Here is a 21,093-nt window from a genome sequence, read left to right as displayed (position 1 = left end):
TATCTGTAAAGCTTGTGGCCTGTTCACACAGCACTGAGGGCTACACCTACTGCGATTATATTACGAGACAAGTTCTTGCTGTGGCGCTACCATTGGCGCACTGCACACTCTATGAAGCACGACGTGCATCAACCATATGATATCGTACCGTGAGTGCGTGGTGATGAACTGACGAGGAAAAATGTTAACACACTGCCGCGATAGGAAAACCTGAACCTATCAAGGAAAATCCACACCGTTCATGTGGGTCGTTTCTTCTTTCTTGTATTCCCTTGTGTGGTGATCGATAGAGACAGAGAGCTCCATATCATGTGGTGCTCCAAAATGCGCATTTCGTCGACTTCCGTGATACGAGCGTCCCCTATGACAATAGGGAGTTTTAGGAAAACGTACAAGTTTCACGATAACTTTTCCGAAAACATGATAAGCCAATCGCCTGAGTCCTTTGGAGTGGCTGACATCACGTTGCTGATACATGACTGACTGACAGCGATACGGAGTTGGAATCGGAGGGTGCTTACGATTTCCTAAAACTCCCTAGTAATAGTACAATTTTGCACGTGTGAAAAGTTGTGACGACTGTGCTCTTAACGTGGGGGGAGGGGGTGTAGCAGGATACGCTGTAGCTCTACCGCGCACCCCGTGCAGTCGGGGGATGGTATACCTCTCCCAGTTTATTCAGAAGGCGGGCACTGTATGGGACACGTCGAGCCGAAGCCGGTGTGGAAGCGGCGCAGTTGACCATGGAGGAACAAAACGGCCCTGAACCTGAAGTTCACGTCGATTGTGAACGAGATAGTCACTCGTACCGTCTTTTTTTCTGAGAATAAAGCAGACTTTCAGACCTTCTAGATGCCCATGCGATAGAGCATGAGCCCCCAAGTGGGGTAAAAAAACACCTCAGTGCAACTGGTTAGGAAGACGTCTGCAACTGACTCGTTTAAGTGCAATTGCTGAAACGAGATAGTTCAAAAGTGTGCTTACTGCAACCAGCTGCGGTGGTGGAGACTAGCCGTCCCGCACGGAGAGAAGGAAGTAAGGTGGGTTCTTATATCGGCACTGGCTGTGTTGCCGCAGTCTAGTACATCTACCTCAGATGCCGAAGCCCCACCTACGGGCAGGCAGATCGCTTGGTAACCAAAAGCACAGATTACCAGCAATGCATTGAAGATGAAATCAAGGACAGTCATGTGAATGTGACCTATACGTCTCTGTATCGAGATGTTATGCTATTAGCGAAAGTTCAGAACATTTTCTTGCGGTGTACACCACCCACCGTGGTCGACAATGTACCTTACAAATAGAAACAAAAAATTATTTTGCAAAATCTTCTAAGTAAGCACCTAATATAGGACACAACAGCTTTCTGCAATGCATTCGTAACATTTAGCCCACGATATGTTAGCTTCAAGCCAATACATGTGTTAAATGTGAGCAGCGCTTTCAGCTTGGTGCATTGAATGACAATGATAAGATGATTAAGCAACAACTTCATCGTGATGATGATGATTGGACCGTTTCATCGCAAGAAGCGATGCTCTACGTACGGATTAAAGAATCATCTTCGTAATACATTCTGCGCAGTCTGGAGACTGAACATTTTTCAAAGCTCGTATAAAATGGTCATCATAAGACACATTTACTGACCGAGGATGAAAGGGAGGTTTCGCCAGAGGCGCACATGTTTCTGCACCCTCTCGCAATCTTTTGCTTTTTTTTTTTCCCTCTGTGTAGCCCAAACGGCGAATGAAAATCAAACGTGAATGCGGGCCTCGCGTAAAAAGGAGAAGCAAAAGACGCGCGTACGCAACACCTAACTGTGAAGCAGCTTTCCTTTTTTTCTGCGGCGAGAGTGCTTGCAATTACGCCGTACGTGGCTCGAGTATGCGGCTGCAATTTGAGCGCATGCCGATTCTGTTGCAGCTTGATTTACTTGCGATAAATCATAGCACTTCCATCGAGTGCCGCTGCTTCGGAGCTTGTAACTGGTTGAGGCTGATGGAACGCGTTAGTAGAAGACTCTGTGGGAGGCAACAGATGTGTTACTCGCAAGGATCCGTGCGTGAGGTACACGTTGACCGGTTCACTGCGCTTCTTTGGGGTGTGCGGCGAAAGATTAATTTTACTGAGGAAATATTACTTTTCCTTGTTTGTCTGTTTGTTTCTGATGAGGCCGGTACGGCAACACCAACCGCATGCTGACCTAGATATGGGGCGTTTCGTCGCTGAAGCCCCTACACTGCAAGGGCGCCTATGTATTGGGCTAAGATACCCAGGCGGGGTAGTTGGTGACGATTCTTACCGAGTGAAACAAGCAGCAAGCTGGACAAAGACGGGAGAAGACCGGAGAAAGACGACAAGGAAGGTAGTTGTCCTTGTCGTGTTCTCCCGTTTTTGTCGTGCTTGCTGCTTGTTTCACTCCGTATCAAGCGCCTATATGAATATATTTACGAAATCCCTTCTTGCGTAAAAACGATGAATTATGACGAGCTACAATGGTAACATTTAGCCACGGTGTTCACGTTCCCTCTCCTGGGGAGCATGGCATCTAGACACGCTTTTGACCAGCGCGTCACCGTCTTTCCTCTGCTGCAGCGTTACGTGCTTCTCACAGGCTTCTGTATCATGCATGCTCTGCGATGTGGAAACCAGAAGATGTTCAGTAGCCGTTACATTAGCCATCGCCGTGGTGTCACGGTGATAAATTGCTGGTTTCTGGCATGTCAGGGGACCGTAGCCATCATCATACTGTCGAAATATACGCGCAATAAATTATGAATCCCCTCTCGGGACAAAACATCAGCTTTAGGACCAGTTAACTTCTCCACTTGCTCGGTAAATTGCTGGTCTTCGTTTTCATCGAAAGTATTTTTGTTTTTCGAATTACGGCTTGATTTATAAGCTGTAATTATAACTTCGTTGGCCGCGATGGCCAGCGGAAGTTTTTTTTTCCCTCAGACTGTTGGAATACATCTTCGTGAATCATGCAGCGTCGTCGTAATTCCGTGCACCGGTGTATATTCAGGTATTTGAATGAAATGTTGCCTGTCGCTCAGAAAGTGTACGTTCTCGGTGATTAAGTAGTTGATGCCAAGTCAATAATACCTTTCCCTCTCTCGTTCGAGCTGCTAGTGTCCCGTCAAAACCCTGATGCGATGCTGACTTCACCCAGGTCCTTTTGTTCCAGCAATATAAGGGCAATAAATATTCGGGTCGAATTTGCCAACAAATGTATCAGTCGAACAACTTGTATAGGTTGCTATTTATTACGAGTTCATCAATATCCGAGCATTGTGTCACCAATATTTATTGGCATTCTATTTTCGTCTTTTGCAGGTAAGTTGGAAGCTGCGTTCTTGGAACCTGGTGTCTGGGTACATGCTGTGGAACACAAAGGTCCAATTAACAGGAAGCTGGATACCCTGTTAGGCGCTGCTGGGATACTTGTCGGTGCATCCACACGGCACAGGATTTAGGGACTGTCTCCGAAACGCATGTGTACCTAGATTGGGAACTGTTGACAGAAGGAAAGATCCAGCGATCCGGTGACAGTAACGTTAAGAGTTGCGAACGGAGACAGTCCTTCGAGGCCCATGCCGCCCTGAAGAAGAACAGTCTCTTTTCGCAGTAGCGGCTCCCGAGTTCTTAACATGACTTATGTGTAGGCATTTCTGACGTTTGCCAAAGCTTAGCAGTAATAGGGGGTTCGCAGTTAGCGAAGTTATCTTGCACAATAATACAATATCGACCGTTTTTGGCCGAAATAAAAATGAAGCTAAAGTGTAGCATGTTCTAAACAAAGTACTTATCACTAATTGCACTAAGTACAGTAACTTACTGTGATTACTGAGTGCGGTAACAACAACAAATGTCCCGTTCCAACAACAAACCGTCCCTGTTCCATAGATACGCATTAAGTAGTTGCCCCACATACCAGTTGCCATTCCTCGTCCCTTCCAGCTGTTATAAAAGAGAGGTGAAGCGAAACAATTAAGCTCTACACATTCGGTGTTCTAACGAAAGGTGTGTAACTCGTACAGGGCATAAATGGCAGTCGTCCCCCAGCCCACCCTGAAGCTGTGCCCGTTTTATGACCCTGGTACCTATTATTTTGCTCCGCTCCCGCGGCATAATTCGACAGTAAATTGGTGTGGTTGTTTCATTGTGATACAAACGGTCACGTACGATTATTATTATTTCTTCTTCATAAACAAAAAAACAACAAAAATGAAACAGGGGATGGTGGTTCACAAATGCGGAGAGCTATGTAGTCCGGGACTCTAAATAGATAATAAAGCCACAGCTGAAAGGGGGAAACGACAACCAGAAAGTAAGACCACATATCGAGCTAGTTCGACATCACTTCATAGTAAATCGGTCCGTGCAGCGTCATCCGACGTCTTCGGTATGGCTTTGTGGGACTCGCGTCAAATGCCGCGTAGTGTTTTCCAGACAGTCATAAAGTTGTATAACAGTAGGGAAGCAGTAGTAAGTTTGGTCCACAGCTTTCCACTAATATCATCATCACCATCACCATCATTACCGCCACCAGCATAGTACGGAAGCGACCTGGTGTGTACTTGACGTGGGCAACATATTGCACACGAGTACGAGAAGGTGTAAGAGCGTGTTGGTTAACACTGAGCATGATGGGAACGTGGGGAAACACGGGACGGACAGGGACGGCGTTCAACTAGCAACTGGTTTATGCAACAAAGATGTTCCTGGAACGTCCCTTGAAACAAAGGGACCTATCTGGCGAGAACAGGTTCACGGATCCCTGGCTGACGTTGTCGGATGAGAGCTTAATGACAGTATAGCTGATGCAGTTTCTCGCCCGAGGCGAGAAGGGTGTTTTCACCTAGCAGCCGGATTTTCGAACATTGGGAGACAGTTAGGGCAAGGAGCAAGTACAATTTTACAGTCAGTGGCATGCGGTCCAAGAGGGTATCGATTCTGGGTACGTGTTGGCGGAGGCGATAGTTGAGACACTGAGAAGTTTGGTAAATATATTGGTTGGTTTGTTGTGTGCATTACCACACAACAAAGGGTGGTAATGCACTTTCAGGGGAAGGAGGCAGCTACCTTGTTAATCAGTAATCCCATAAGAGGGCTTCTTTTTATTTACGTATCTTATTTGTTTGTTTATTTTTAGTTTTGTTTATTTTTATGAATTTATTTTTCTTTTTTTTTGTTTAGGGAATAGCAAGCCGGCGTGCGGCATGGCTGACCTTTCCCTTTTATCATTCTTTTCCTTTTTTCTGCCAATAAATCCCCCCTCTCCACCCATAAGAGCATACGAAATCCTCAATAGACGATCACTCCCGCCACATCACCTCCGACAACAGAAATCCACGATCCATTCCCTTTCGGACGTTATGCTACTGACTCTGAAAGCGCACTGGCGCTTTTTCCCTAATTTATTCCCAGTGTTCGAGAATCTGTTGTTAAGTAGAAACACCCCTCTCACCTTGGTTAAGGAAGTATCCAGCAACGGGTGCGCTCCTAGATGTACTCAGGTTGACCGGGAGTAGATACGCCCCTTTCATCGATTTACAACCAGTATCTAGATTCATAAGAGCATAATAGCATAAAAGACACGGACAAAGTTGGTCCGTGACGGACCACGGACTTCGTCCGTGTCTTATATGCTGCATATTGGCAAATCATGAACGCTTACCAACTATCCCGCTTTTTTTCTCGTACGAGTCACAGAATTTGTGACTGTGAGCCTATCTTCCTTAACGTTTTAGCCTACTATTCCCTATGTCCTTAACTTACGGATTCACTTTATTCTCCCCAACAAAGTCAACAACTGAGGCCAGTTCTAAAACCCTTCTCTATTGCTTTTGCACTTGAGTGTAACGCTGCATTGTGTGCTTCAGAAGAGCGGCAACACTCCTGTGCTTTACAATTAACTCACCCCAAGTTTCCAATAAACCCCCTGCCTGTGTTGCTCCTTCAGCATATTCTAAATTCATTTAACTAATCTGGTAATTTAAATTTAATAACACCCTCCACTACCCTGAATCTTTTACACTGCCACTGTTCTGCAAAGTTTTTTACTCCTAACCTTAGCCGCTTCGTACATAGTAGCTGATTATATTTCTTATTCGTTCTCCCCAGCAGTCACCACGATGCACCACCCTACGACCTGTTAACCGAAACTTGATATGTGATTTTGGCAGCTACTAACATGTAAAATCTCTGTTGTCTTTTGATTACTTTCCTAACATGTATTCCCACTGCTTCTTCAAACGTTAAGTTACTTAATCCAAAATATTTCTTAAAACAGGACCAAAGATATGTCGGTACCTTACACGCAAAGATGGCGTGCCTCATCGTTTCTATTTGACCGCAAAGCTCGCAGTCCCTTCTGCTGTTTTTCCCCCACAGATAAAATTTGTCCCTCACTGGTATGACATCATGTGGCACTTTCCATAGGAATGATTTTCTTTTGCCTTCTAACCAGAAACTATGTATTCTTTTCCAACCTTTCGCTGTTATCTTAGATGGATATTTTTCTATTTCTTTCCTCCTCAGATCTCTGTATAATTCTGCGACTGAATTTCCGCTGTAGTCTTTGCTGTTGTCTAACCTTTTTCAATTGTGGCAATGTGTGCTTCCCTGCTTCATAAATTGCTGGTTGCCTTTCTGACATTGGCCAACTGTGATCTATCCCCTGTTGGCTAAAATTTCTTATGCTTATTTCCAGCCAAAATCTTGCTACCTGGTGCCCGATGTGCTTCCCATCTAACATCCTATATATGCCATGTAAAGCACATGCTTGTGATAATTGTTTCAGATCAGGAATTGGTAGGCCCCCAATTTTAATAGGAAGCTTCAGTTTCTCTAGTGCTACCCATTGCGTTTTCCCGTCCCAAATAAACTGAAAGCAAAGTTTTTCAATTCCCCGGCATATTTCAAGAGAAGGGTAGGCGACAGAAAAAAGGTACGCACGTTTCGGTATCATAATTGTCTTGACAATCTGCGCTCGAGCTGTCCGTGGCACTGTTCACGGTTCAACATACTCTTCCTTTAATTTTTCCAAGTATTTCTCTAACTGCATCCAATTGTTGTCTGAAACCCCGCCCTTATTAAACCTGACTCCGAGAATTTTGGTCCCTTCCACAATGCACACACCCAGATTTTTCCTCGGTTTCTCTCCACCTAATTACACCAATTTGATTTGTCGCTATTTATTTTCGCCCCACTCATTGTCTTATATCCTTCCATTACTTCTAGAGCTTTCTCAACTTCCCTTTCGCCTTGAACTACCATAGTGAGGTCATCTGCGTAGGCCACTATCGTTTTGCTTTGTATACAGCCCCAGGTAATCCAACCCCTTTCAGTGCCTCACGTTGGTTCAGCTCTCGTAATAACGGTTACGCCCCATTTCGTCCAAACGTTTATTTCGTCCAAGTGTTCACAACGTCCAAATATTTAATTCGTCCGAAAAAAATCGGACGTACTGAACACTTGGACGAAATGAACAGGCGAGGAGAAACTTGCCCAGCGCGTCCAATACCCGTACCGTCCAATAGCCCGTTTCGTCCAAATGGGGGAATTCCGAATTCCCAAAGGCTCTGCTCCTTTCGGCAGACGACTGCCTACGGCTCTGCTCCTTTCGGCAGGCGACTGCCTGGCTGCAGTCATGAAAGTACAGGCCATTTTGACACTGGGTGAATGGCAGGTGACTGTATTCATGAAAGCAAATGGATTATCGATCAAACGGGGAATCACAGAAAACACAAACCCGTTCACAGGACCGCTGACCTACAGTGACCGTCCAGTTAACGATGTGTTGTTTTCTATAACTGTGTTCTCGCTACGTACCGCGTTTCCCAATGTCAGTGATCTTTCTTGGAAACATCTAGGGATCTCTAAGGAAACTTGCGGCCCTTTGCCTTCACGTAGACTACTTCGAGTGGCAGTGGCTTACCAACGTTCATCTCTGGAATTAGTTTGCGGATGAGGACGATCTCCGCGCAAACAATCACGCCGAAGGGCGGCATAATTCGCTGCGCATGAAATTCAAGAGCCAACCCCACATGACGTTTTCGAAGTTCCTCGTCGAATTTGAGTCAACCGTACACAATGTAAGCACAACCAGGTAAGCAACAAATTCGCATAATCAGGGAACACCATCATGATAATTAATAGAATATAGCATATATACTTCCTCGCTTGCTCTCTTTGTATTCATGCCTCTTACCGCCATTTGCAGGTACGCATTCGGCTGCTGTTGAACGGGGCTTCGCCAAGCAGGAGACGATACAAGAGGCTCGCTCTTCCTTCTCATGGGCGTACGGAAAATACAGCTCAGGGGAAATGATGCTGGGAAACGAAGCACCCTTCACAGACGTAACAGAGCAGTTTGCTCATGTCATCAAGGCATACCTGCAGCGCATGCCCCACTTGCTGGGCCATGCTAACTAATAAGTCAGTTGTTCAAATGAAAAAAAGAAAAAAAGAACAACTAAACAGAGCAGGCTGAGCATTTGTTTCTCGTTTTACTCGGTGTATAACATCTTTCAGTGGGAATCTTTAAATCTTACCTTCAACTAATAAGTCAGTTGTTGAAATGAAAAAGAAAGGAAGAAAAATAAATAAACAGAGCAGGCTGAGCATTTGTTTTTCGTTTTACTTGGTGTATGGCATGGCATCTTTCGGTGTGAATGTTTAAATCCTACCTTCAATCGTAAACGAAGCAATTGTTCACTCGCATTCGGAGATCCCCCTCCCTTTTCGGACGAAACAAGCGTTTGGACGGTACGGTTATTTGGACGGGTTGGGCAAGTTTCCCCCCCTTTGGTTCAGTTCGTCCAATGCCCACTATGTCCAATTTGTTTCGGACGTGCTGAGTACTTGGACGTTGTGAATACTTGGACGAAATAAACATTTGGACGAATCGGGGTGCTACCCGTAATAACCTATCAAAGTCTAACACATACAGTAGGGGAGAAAGAAACCTTGCCTTATTCCTCTTTTGACCTGAAAGCTCTTGCCTAATTGCACATTGATGAGTAGCCCACCCTTGGCGTTTTCATACATGGCTCCTATTGTGTTTATTATTGGATTTTCCGCCCAGTTCCTCCTAATGTTTCTCTTAAATATGCGTGTTTAAGCCGATCAAATGTCTTTTCTTGGTCTAAGGTCATCAGAATACTTCTTATTCTCCTCTCGCTTGACAATTCTATCACATCTCTTAGCTCCCATGTTTTCCTTTGGATTCTGCGACCTTTTACTGCACTCCCCCACTGCAACACCCACTCTTCCATACCTCCTTGTATGCGGCCCACGAGTGGCCTGGCTAATATTTTATTATCTAAATTTAACAACGTTATAGGTCTCCAGGCGCCCAACTCTTCCTTAAGCTGCTGATCCTTGCACAGCAGAGTGACCGTTCCTTCCAGGAACGAGGACGTTCCAATACCGTTTGTAGAATTCTGCTGGAAACCCGTCAGGTCCCGGCGACTTTCCACTATTCAGGCTTCCAACCGCCTGCTGTACCTCTTTGCAGCAAAGTTCTATGCCTTTCCCTGGCTTACCCCCACAAAAGGAATCACCTTCCGTGAGCCCGTTCTCAAACATGTTGGCGTAGAACTCCCGTGCCACATTGGCTATTTCACCTTGCTTGGTGACTCGTCTGCCCTTGTTTATGAGGGCCTCCATGGGCGGTTGCGCTGAAGCCAGATGTTTAGAGAGGAGTCTCTGGGAGCACCAGGCTTCCTTCTCTATATTGTCCCTCGCCGCCATATACCTCAACGCCTCCCACCATTCCTCCCTCAGGAGTGCGAGATGATCTTTGGCGGAGGTGTAGCTCACACCGGAGAGTACTCCCACGCCGAACTGTTGCAACCGCCGCACGTGGTCCTGGAGCCCCAATAGCGTGTGTATTGTCATCAAGCAGGGGAGAGCTACCTATGGAGGTAGTCCCTTTTGGACAGACACTAACTTTGTATTTCAGACTGTAGGATGGGACAAGCGCAATGCTTGCCCACATCACGCTTCAAAAATAGTACTGCTAGAACAGCCAAAAAGCAAAAACTTCACGTTACAATCCTGTAGATTGGGTCGACCTGGGCTGCTATGCAGCCGACTCTCCTCTAACCGATGGGTAGCCATGGGCGTTGTCGGTGTCGTCGGCACTTTCTCGGCTGTTTCGTAGGAGTCTCGATGCCAGCAAGTGCCCGATTCGTCTGTTGTCATTAGTGTCGTGCAGCTATACAGATAAGATGTATGAATGTATTTTTTGTGACAAAACCTTTTCCACTGAAAGGGAGACCCACGTGCACATCAAGAAGGTTAGTAATGCGGATTGTGTTAACGCCAGTAGCAGTAATTAGGGTGACAAAACAACGTGTTGCTTTTGTTGTCCTATCTTCTCGCACAGTGCGTTGTCACAGATATGCCTGCGTTTTCCCCCGACTGTCTTTAAATGCGTATGCACTGAGTCAGTGCGGACCGCAACTCCATTTAAGTTTCAGGCGTAGCTATGGTTCTTGAAGCTTTGTTGCTCTAAAAGAAGGAGGACCGATTGGCTGCGATACATCTGCGACCACGCTGATCATAATTATCTGTCGGAACCCATAATGCCACGTGGAAGTAATCTTATAATGGAAAGATAGAAGTAAGTACGTTTCTTTTCGTTTGTACCGGCACTCAGAATGGCAAACGCTTCGTCCTAGGCATCGTCTTCGTAGATGACGAACAGTTGGGCTGCCTGGAGAGCAACCGCACAGCGTATCACTTAGGTGTCCATTTTTAAGTGCAGCATCACTCGAATGATCATTCCCAAAGCTTCCCGCGAGCTTTACTTAATCCGTCATGTGGTGAAACCCTACCAGGTGACTGCAATCTACTCAAGCATTCCGTTAGGAACGCACCCAAGGGTCAACTACAGGACGGTGAACCTGTCCCTGCCAGAGGTCGCCTTGCCAATGGACTTTCCATGCTAGCTCTGATCTTTGTTGAATATACTGAGTGCTAGTTGAACGCCGTCCGTGTTTCATCCATGTTCTGTACATATCCCTTAATTTGGGGAAATACGTTTGCACGCCACGGTATTTTTTTTTGTTGTTGTTGTTGGTGTTGTTGTCAGGGGTTCAGTCCAGAACAAAAAATCATGATCCCCGCGTGCTTTTTTTCCACTGCTTCCTTGTCACCCGCTTCTGGCCGCAAGCGCCGAGACTGGTTACAATACATAATAGCGGCCCAGTCTCGACCACAATATCTCAATTCCAAACAGATGCGTGTATCCACGAGCTGCATATCGTAGCCTTCTAGGGCTATCACTGCCTAGGGCCCTCGATATCTTATCTTACGCTTTGCGTCTTGTTTTCAAATACGCGCTGCAAGAAAGGCGACCGATAACAGAGCTCCCCGCATACAGCATTCTCATGCGCATGGTTAATGCAACAACCGAGCGTCTGTTCGCTCTGGCATGTGGTTGTAGATGCTCAAGAATAGCTCTGTTATGCATTTACAAGTGCCTGACGTACAACGAGTAGGAAAAAATGAAACGCTGTTAGATTGGAAGTGCACGAACGTAGTATTGTGTGCTTGAGTGGAAGACTTGGATCATCGTAGATGTGGTCTAGAGCTAGACAGAGCTGATCATGAAAATAGGCACGGTGTGTCAGCGTAGAGCCTCTTTGCAGCATGAGGAAAGACCTGCAAGTAACGCCGATGTAAGTTCTTGCCAGTCTTTAGGGCTTTTTATTACTATAAATATTTACAGAAACAAATATTCAATACCTGGTATTTATGAGTTAGCGATCATTGAAAGACTTTTTTTTTCTTCCTAGCTTGCTTTTCACGCTCTCCAACGGGTTGCGTGCCTTCGATAGGAATGGTATGTGCTCGTCGTTGATGATCACGTGTGAAATGCTAATTATTAATACATTATTAGCTGGTAAACACCTACAGGGTGCTACACGTTTCCGTATCAAGCATGCATGCAAAAATAATTTTAAAAAACAAACGCAACTGACTGCATTGCTATATTGATAGTCAACCAACGTTGAGAAACCGAATAGCATAAGAAACAGGATTAGGCGAAATAAAAATGTTGTTCCATATTCACGGTTTTAGTGCCAAGAGACCAGGGTCAAGGACGATGGCCGTTATGATTGCTTTGGCTTCTAAATGGCCTCTCCTGATGCATATTTCGTGTTGTTGTTCTGATTCGTTTTATTTCAGTATCACCTCGTACAATGGGGGGGGGGGGGATTCGAGCAGTTTGCCTGCCTAGATTGGCGGCACGTTCCTCGGGGAAGGTAGAAAAGGGCCTCCCAAAAAGAAACAACTTTACAACAAACAAAACAACAACTTTATTGTGAGATGATGAATGGGGAGTTTCATCCCAAAAAGAAAGTTATACATACAAACATGCACGGTTAGGCGGTGGTAACAAATAATGTGTTTGACAGAGATTCTCGGGTGCGGAATACGTAAAGATCATTATATACAAATACAGGTATACTTGTGGACATCAGTGAAACAGCTACAAAATAAACAGAGTGAATAGTTACATTAATAGCAATGCTGGAATAAGTGTAAAATAAGCATAAAGCGAGTAGGAACATGAAAAAGCGTAAGACAACAAGGTGACATGTCAGAAATGGAAAAACGTGCACAAATGACTGACGGATCTTGTTTTTTCATTTTGACATGTTTGTTAATGAAATCGTAATAACGTGCGGTCAGTTAGAGGTGGAGCAAGCGGACACACGCATAAGGTTGTGCGCGTGTGCACAAGCAGGCGGGCGCAACAGGGGTGTCAGTGGTTTTAGCCGTTTATAAAATGCGTGGAGAAGAACGTGTGTGACTGGCTCAAGTTTCCAATACACACCCAATGGACAACTTTCCTAGAAAGCGAATGAAGCGGTTGAAGGCCGTGAGTGCAGTAAGCGTATTTATTATACCGCTTGCGAAAACATGGCATCATATTAAGAATGCCATGCAAACACACACAGGGGCAAGCACACACAACCGGCATGATATGTGCAAACATTCATGTATCCTAGCCATTGCCGTAGTTTTTCCATGACCAGGTACGACGGAGTAGTTCCGAAAAGGAGACAACATTCGTTGGAAGCAACAGCAGGATGCAGAAACAATCCGAGTTGCTTTCGTACGACCTATGTATCACTGACATGCTTAATTCAAATTACTTTTTTGTTTATTTCTCTCAAACGGCTACCGTTGATGGACCAAGATCGTGAGGTCGAGAGGCTGTTTTCAAACTCGAGTTGTAGGAAGTTGTTATTCGTTACTATATAGACTGTTTACAGTAGCCAGTTGCTTCGGGCGCTAGTAGATAGCGCCACAGAAGCCACGCCATTGCTTGCCTTCTGCGAGAGCCTGTGTACCTTTGCCTATGTGAGTGTTTCACACCTTTTTTTGCCGCTGTGCTACAGTTCTGTGCAAAATCTGGAAAAGCAGAGGGAAGACTTGTTCCGTGATTGAGTGTAGAAACTGTGACAGAGATCTGATCGTGTGGGACAAAGCTGTTTGTCAAATTCACGAGCCGTCGCTATACAAAGACTGCCCGCGTTCGAGGCCTTTTGCAATGCAGGGTTTCCACAAAGAGAGAAAAACAAGCTGATTCGACAACAGTAGGTATCGAATCTTCAGAGGAAGGATTTCAAACCGGGAGAGTTAGCGAGGGTAAGTAATGAAGCCCTCAAAGTGGCGCAGCATTTCTGTGTGAGCCCCAAACTCCGCTGTAGGCGTTGGCTGCTGCTTGTGAGAATAACCTTTCCCCATAGTTACAGGGGTCACGTTCCTTGCAGTTGAACGATTCTGTGTACATGCCTTGTCAGTGCACGAAGCACTCGATCGTGAGCCCCTTGTTTGTCGCCTCTACAACCTTGATGAGCGGTGTACAAATATGACTGCACCTGTTGCTCAAACCCGCTTTACATGTGCATGTTGCCGCCAAAGTGGGCCCGAAGCTAGTCTCTGTACTGCACCTTCTTCTCACAGTTTGTGTCGACCTGATGTCGGCCTTTAAAATTCATACACCATCGTTGCACTGGCACAGTACTACACTGACATGGCCGCTGTCAAACAGCTTCGTTCCCTTCGCAAATTCTCTGTAGCTCAGCGCAGGCTTTCCGTCTCCCTCTAGCTCGTTGATCATGTGGTTGTATACATTTGAAATCAACAATAAAAGTATATGCTGCTTCATAACGACAACATAACAGCCCTTACATGCATATCTTTCTCAGGCAGTTGTACCGCAACTCTTGCGATAAAGAGCAAGAAATCACGATCTTACGATATTACATTATGAACGTACCCACAACGTAACGTATACGCAACAAAAGAAGAGGGAAAAAAACGCCGAAACATGTAGTAACTCGAGCATAGTGGGGCCGATCATCTGGGACGCACGAGGACAAAAATATCACTCTAAATCAAGCAAATCCACTCACCTGACCGTTGAAGCTTCGGCGAAAGCCTCGTGTCATCCTTCTATCCGGAATTCATTGCAAAAAATATAAAATCGGAGAAAGCGTCTCTGGGTTGCACCGGCCGTACTATATGCGCCGTGCCAACAGGCAGCCGAAAGAGAAGGCAAGCAGTGGCGGGCAAGGTCACGTGCGCTAAGATGGCGGCGCCCAGATAACTCTGATGTAAACGGTCTATAGCAGACGCGTGTGTCGACGTAAATCCTTCACCAGCTTACCTGCGAATACGCCATGTTAACAGCTTCTAAAGCAAACACAAATAATGTTTTTCCAGGCCGAAAAGCTGAGACGTTTGTGTGTGCTTTGTAAAGTAAGTGCTTGCAGCATAATGCCAGAGAAGGATTGTGGTATGATAATTAATCATCCGTGGCTTTACATCGCGAGACTGCTGTGGATTATAATATCAGGCTTTCATGCTTTCTCCGGTCATGTTTATAAAAAGTGAAAGAAAGAAAGAAAGCGACGCAGAAAGTCCACAACGGACGAAAACCAACCCAGCAGCGCTGCACCAAAGCTACAAATGAATATGACGATCAGATTGCCTTCTGACGATCCCACATGTAACATACTGGAAAACGCTTTTACTTGGATAATCAATTGTCTTTCGCCGCGTTGTTTTACCAGCCGACAGTCATCTGCATGGCCAACGTTGATCAAAACGCGCGATACCTTTTGAGGATCTGTATGCGGTTAAGAGAAATCCACCCGAAAAATGCGAATGACGTTATACAACCAGTTATTATTTCCGAAACACCATCGGAGGGGAGGGGAGGGGGGGCGAAAGAGCGTCCTGGAAAAGGGATAACATGAGTAGGTGTGTCGTTATTTATTTTTACTGGCCACGTCAATGCTACGTAAATATTTTCTACTCTCCCGCATCAGGCCTAATCATCTATAGTAACTGTGTGAGGCGTGCTTTCGTGGAATAGCTAAACGGGCCGCAGGTTCTGCGACAAATATTGTGCAGATGTTAATTTGACCGATTTTGAGAAGCAAATTTTGTTCATGAATTTCTACTAATGTTTGTCTTCGTATATACCCTTCACGAACGAAGTATCCTGATGCACAAACCCGGCTCGAGAACGGGATGCTTTTGTCTGCTATGGCGACACGAAACATCACCGTATAAAATCTACGGATTGTGACGAAGGAATAAAATGGGTTTGAGAAACTTCATTTAAGCTACAAGGACGTCATGCTTCGCGTCATACCTGTAGTCATGTCAAGGATTTGGATGCAGATGTCGGCTCAGTGCGGTTGAGATTACGTAATTAAACGGAAACCCATCACACGCGCGGGCTTGATGATGGAAAGGCAATTGGGGGCAATTTAGTGATAGATGGTGGTCTCTATATTTACAACGTGAAGAAGTATCCTTCAGTGTGTCTGTCTCTTTTATGTCCCCTGCACTGAGGCTTCTTTGAATGGATCATACATATCACCCAGCCCAGGGCTTACCGCTACTTCCACGAATATGGGACGGGTCCGTGATGATGGGGGCTGTTCTCGGTTCCTGTAGTACTAAAAGTCCATAACCTGGGCATCAGCGATGAGTCGATCTGGTACTTATCGAACCAAAGGCACGTGAACGTCAGTTCCAACGTACTTCGAATCAGACATGTAGAAGATACTCAAAAATGTATTTAAGATAAGATAATAAATACTAACGTTAGAATGTAATTAAGATAGAGTATAAATACATGAAAATTAAAGTAATTAAGATAGAGTACAAAATACTTCAAAAAGTATTTGAAATACAGTTAAGATACTATTTATCCTTGAACGCAAAAAGTCACCGGTCACTGGTCAATGCGGCAAATCGTCGCTGTGTCACATGAATCACCGGAACCCTGCGCACTAGCGCAAGCCGCCGCTGTGTGGCAGGAGTCATCTAAACACAAGTCCCCAAAAGATGACAAAGAGATACCACACAACTCCAATAAGTATATGTGACCCAGAACAAAGCAAAATCCTAGCAGGTCCCCGCTCGGCGAGGTCAGAATTCGGCGTCACCGCGTCAGGGTACACATAATAGAACCCTCACTGGCAGAGGATTAAGACACACGGGGCAGGATCTCTAAATGCAGACTTCCAAGAAGGGCCAATGTCCAGGTCAAGTCCGAGGGACTCAGGAATTTTCGATTCCGTGTCACCTCATCCACCGCGCCAGGTCGTCCACCATGCCAACTCATCCACTGATGGATGAGATGGCACGGTGGATGAAACAACTCTGTGGATGAGATGGCACGGCATGGATGTTCCAGCTCGGTGGATGTCCCAACCCGATGGATGACCCAGCTCGGTGGATGAGATGGCACGGTGGATAAGGATACTATCACGACCCACTTTAGCTCCCCAACTGACCCAGTAAGCGAGCGCTCCGAAGGCGGGGAACATATCGAGTATGATGCACGCACATCTCCCCACTTTCCCCGGTTCGACAGGTTGAGATGTGAAATGTTTTTCAATTGACAATATATTTCGACCACATCAGTGTCTTGTCTGTGAAAGGGACTTGATTGGCAGATGTTTTCGTGTGGGATGCTGTGGGACAAAGCATTACAGGCGTAACCACAGCGCTTATTCACAACGCATTCTAGATCTCAAGAAAGCTGTGACACGAACGACGAGATTTGTTCTGAGTTAGTGTCGTCCGTGGCTGTTCAACAGTACACTGAATTCGTCCAACGAGTCCCTTCTTACAATTGTGTCCGGGAGCTTTTTTATCAGGGTGAAAATATGTGACACATTTTCTTAACTGGGGAACAAACTCAACACTGGGATTGTGATGTTTGCGATAGAAATGTTTTAACATGTGGCAGCAGATTGAACAAAAATGCTGCTCTGCAGCGGCAGGTAGATTTGAACGGAAGACAGCAAAAATTGTATTGTAGCTGAATTGGCTAAATTTAAATTGCGTGAAAGGTAGAATTGTCAGCAGTGTTTGGATAGCTGAGGATGATGGGGGATATGTTTATTAAGAAAAAAAAAAAAAAAAGAACGGTTGCATACTGTATCCGTTCACTGATCGTATGCACACTTTAGTATCCTGCTCAGGCACTGGCCGTTATTTTCACAGCAAAAAATACTAGAATAAAGAGGATTATGAGAAATATTTTGGCGCTGTCGGGAGCTATCGGTCACTGACCTCACGAGGACAAGAAACAAAAGCAAGTTCGTACGTTGACCAAGCTCGATGGATGACATGGCATGATGGCTGAGGTGGGACGGTCTGTGGATGATCCAGCCCGTTGGATGACATGGCACGGTGGATGATCTTGCACGGTGGATGAGGTGGCACGGTGGATGACCTGGCATGTCGTCTGATCAGCTCAAAATGGATGAGGCCGCTCGATGGACAAAACGACACGATGGATGACATGGCACGGTGGATGAGGTGGCACGAAATTGGATGAGGTGGCACGGTGGATGAGATAGCACGTTGGATGAGGCGGCCACAAGCGGGAATTTTCCACTGAACAAGCAAGATAATGGAAAGACGAGACACAGCAAGTTTGAGAGGGAGATCCAAAATATGTAATTAGAGTATTGAGTATAAAATACCATAAAATGTATTTTAAATAGAGTACAAATACACAAAACAAAAAGTATTGAGTAGAGTACCAAAATACTGCTAATTGTATTTAAAATACGGTATTTTAAATACAATACTCCAAATACGTACAAGTCTGCTTCGAATACAGAGTGTGTGCGCAGGTATTCAAATATACGTGTGGCTGCTAGACAGTTCTCGAAGGAAAATATACCTGTTGTTAAGCAGAAGCGCAAACAAAACGAAACCAGTGACTTTACGGCGTAAACAAAGAGTAGCTCGACGGTGCAGGCCGTGACCTACTTCCTTGTTTTCAGGATGGTTTAATCTAGATCCACTAGATACGCATAATAAAGTCACTAACAAGCGGAGTAAACGAAGTTAAGTTAGTGTCCCTAGCTTAAGCAACGCTCTAAACCCATGTTGCGTCTGTGTTTTTGTATGTTTTATCGGTCCAACAAGACAATTCACTTATGCACCCGGCTAGAACTGCTCGCTTTTGGTTGGCAATGGCTTGTTGCGACTACCGCTGTCGCATGTTTCTTTAGCGAGATTTATAGATAAAAAAAGAAAATACAGACGTATTTTCTCCTTTGTTAGCTACGGGTAAGCGGAGAGGTTCTTTGCGGGGAATGGAGCTTGTCAACTTTGACTTGTCGACAATTAACATAGGCGTTCTGTACACGATGATCGGACAAGGTTGTAAAAACTAGACACTTTACGCTTCCCACTTTTTAGCGGACACAGAACACTTTCTTAGAAAAGGAAACGTTAATGGTTGAGGCACAGAATAAACATGTAAGGCCAGGGCAAATATCCTATCCTGATTTCTTCGCTCGTCGAAAGACCAGTTTCTATCAAACCCCTTTCCCGCCCTCCATTTAGCCCGCAGTTTTTACTGTTGAGCAGTAGCGCTTTATGGCCCTGGACCCTTTGGTTGATCAGAATTAATCTTGATAACTGTGCTGGCACGGAAATCTTGGCCAGTGCAATTTCCAGGAGGAGTCGCCGATAGCTTTCTGCCCGTTATGCATCTATTGAGCAGTGTCCAAAGGGGCTGATCCGTGTAGTACATCGACCGTGGTGATTACAATAATAGAGTCACCGATCCGTGGAAGATAAGGGCCGTTATCGGAAACGGCTATTGTTTTCGCTCCAGTTTCTGCTGGAACGCGACTTGGCTTGGTGAGCTTCCACTGCCACCAACGGACTTTGAGATGGTAAAAAGGAGGGAAGCCAAAGAACAAAGTGTGCCTCAGCTTTGCAAAACTTGGTGAAAGTTCCTGGAAATACAAAAGCCAAGCTGCCGAGAACAAAAGGGTTTTGTGCCCTAAGAAGGACGTCATGCAAACGATGAAGGCTATGGAATCAGTTCTGATAATCTATGTCTTAATTTTGTGTGGAATACCGACTGTCTGGTATGCCGTCGCGTCGACCCGTCCACAACTTTCGTTTTACTTTAGTAGAACTTTAGTCGAAATTTAGCGTAACGTTTACTCTTGCATTGTATCCTCTAAATAAAGAACGCCTACAAGGTATGGGTCAAACTTGCACGTCTAACACTTTTTGCGAGTGCATTGAGGTTGCAATATGTCTCCTCTCATTCTTGTATCTGTAAATCAAATTGCGCCTTCTCCTTGCGCGTTCTCCATGTGATTGAACGAGTACAATAAAGCATAACGTGACCCGCGTCATGCGCGGCCGCACACAGTTTGACATAACCTGAGTTGACAACACAAGATGACAACATAGCCGACTGTTCTTTGGAACCGTGAATGGAGGCGCTTGATGCCGACTTTCCTCTCTATGTGTGTTTACACGCGCGGATATCCTTAAGGAATGTTGTAGTCGAAGCAAAAGCAAAACAACTGCTCCCAAGTTCCGTCGCTTGTTAGGCCGAACTCGCACGAACGTTTGTCTCGTCCGTGTGATATCTGCTCTTTTGAGGGCCAGCATATGGACCATTGAAGTCTACGCGGATGTTCACACATTCGTTTTTTTTTTTTCTATCTCTCTCTCTCTCTCTCTGTACGGACCGTATGTCCGTCCTGAGAATCGGTGTTTTACTCGTTACCGAAGTATGGTATCGCGGTAGCGATACTCGTTACTTGAGTAAAAAGTAGCGAAGTACCAATATCGATGCTTCTTTGTTAAGCTAACGGAGTACCGCTACCGTTACGAAAAAGAAGAAAAAGTAACGCGATGCTTTATCCGATACTTTTGCTGAAAATACGAAGAAGTTGCATGAAATCTGCAACATCGAAATCTCGCTTACGTGAATACACTCGAACGAATTGGGCGAATACCGTTTTTCAGCGAAAGAGCAGAGCATTTATAAAACAGCTCAAACACTTTGGTCGACTTTTAGCAGTAGCTGCCGCTCATAATGTTCATCTGTCCGCGCAGGCGGACCAGTCACAGTGAATAAAAGGTAAGACATGTGACCGGCGAAGAAAAGGGGGGGGGGGTATGTTTATTATATAAAAAAATAGGAGGGAAAGGTTAGCCTGCGCTACGGCGGCTTGCTATTGGCGACCTGCTTGTTATTGAAAAAGGGTGGGAGCACTACAAAAGTATCGGGATCGGGAACGATACGCAGATCGTCTTGGCATAAATTTGTAACTGAAGTTCTTTTCCTATACTGACTTTAAAAAAAGTATAGCGATCCGCACTTCGATACCGAAAAAGGTATCGATTACGGTACGGCGTTGCGTACAACACTGCCGGGAGAAACTCTGCGTACGGCCCGTTTCTGAGGAAAAGACTAGCTGACGGCCGGGTGCAATCGGAGCGTAAACGGACTCCCTTTCAAACGAATATGACGAATATTACGTCCGTTGTTTACGGACGCAAGAAACGTCACGTTCGTGTGAGTCCGGCCTTCTGTTTAATTCCATGTTAGCGCCGCGAAGCAACTGTGACTGAGAGCGGCATCAGACGTGGACAGATGGAGAAGGGACAGCAGGAAGGAGTGGGAGACAGTGGGGGAGTCCGGCCTTGTGTTGAGCATTCGCACTGGTGCAAGGAATCTCGGGAGTGGCGTGCTGCGTAGCAGACGAC

The 21,093-nt window shown here is 45.5% G+C and overlaps 1 protein-coding gene and 1 long non-coding RNA gene across 4 annotated transcripts in view; both read left to right on the top strand.

Moving 5' to 3' along the window:
* LOC135378114 (zinc finger protein ush-like) overlaps positions 1-21,093 on the top strand; it is a 295,765-nt gene that overhangs the window by 34,846 nt on the left and 239,826 nt on the right. For 2 of the 3 annotated variants that reach the window (XM_064610995.1, XM_064610996.1), the window contains exon 1: positions 11,453-11,693. The exons of the other annotated variant lie outside the window; for it this stretch is intronic. In XM_064610995.1, the coding sequence (XP_064467065.1) occupies positions 11,622-11,693 (72 nt within the window). In that variant the 5' untranslated portion in view covers positions 11,453-11,621. Of the gene's footprint in view, positions 1-11,452; positions 11,694-21,093 lie in introns of those variants that run through there. 3 annotated transcript variants of the gene reach the window in all.
* On the top strand, positions 225-8,530 carry LOC135378117 (uncharacterized). Its single transcript, XR_010418282.1, has 3 exons — positions 225-243; positions 7,878-8,113; positions 8,228-8,530. It is a non-coding gene; the product is annotated as an uncharacterized LOC135378117 (long non-coding RNA).

Source organism: Ornithodoros turicata, chromosome 1, assembly GCF_037126465.1.
Source record: "Ornithodoros turicata isolate Travis chromosome 1, ASM3712646v1, whole genome shotgun sequence".
Taxonomy (NCBI): domain Eukaryota; kingdom Metazoa; phylum Arthropoda; class Arachnida; order Ixodida; family Argasidae; genus Ornithodoros; species Ornithodoros turicata.
The sequence above is the reverse complement of the archived record's forward strand: the minus strand, read 5'-3'. Positions and strand labels throughout refer to the sequence as shown.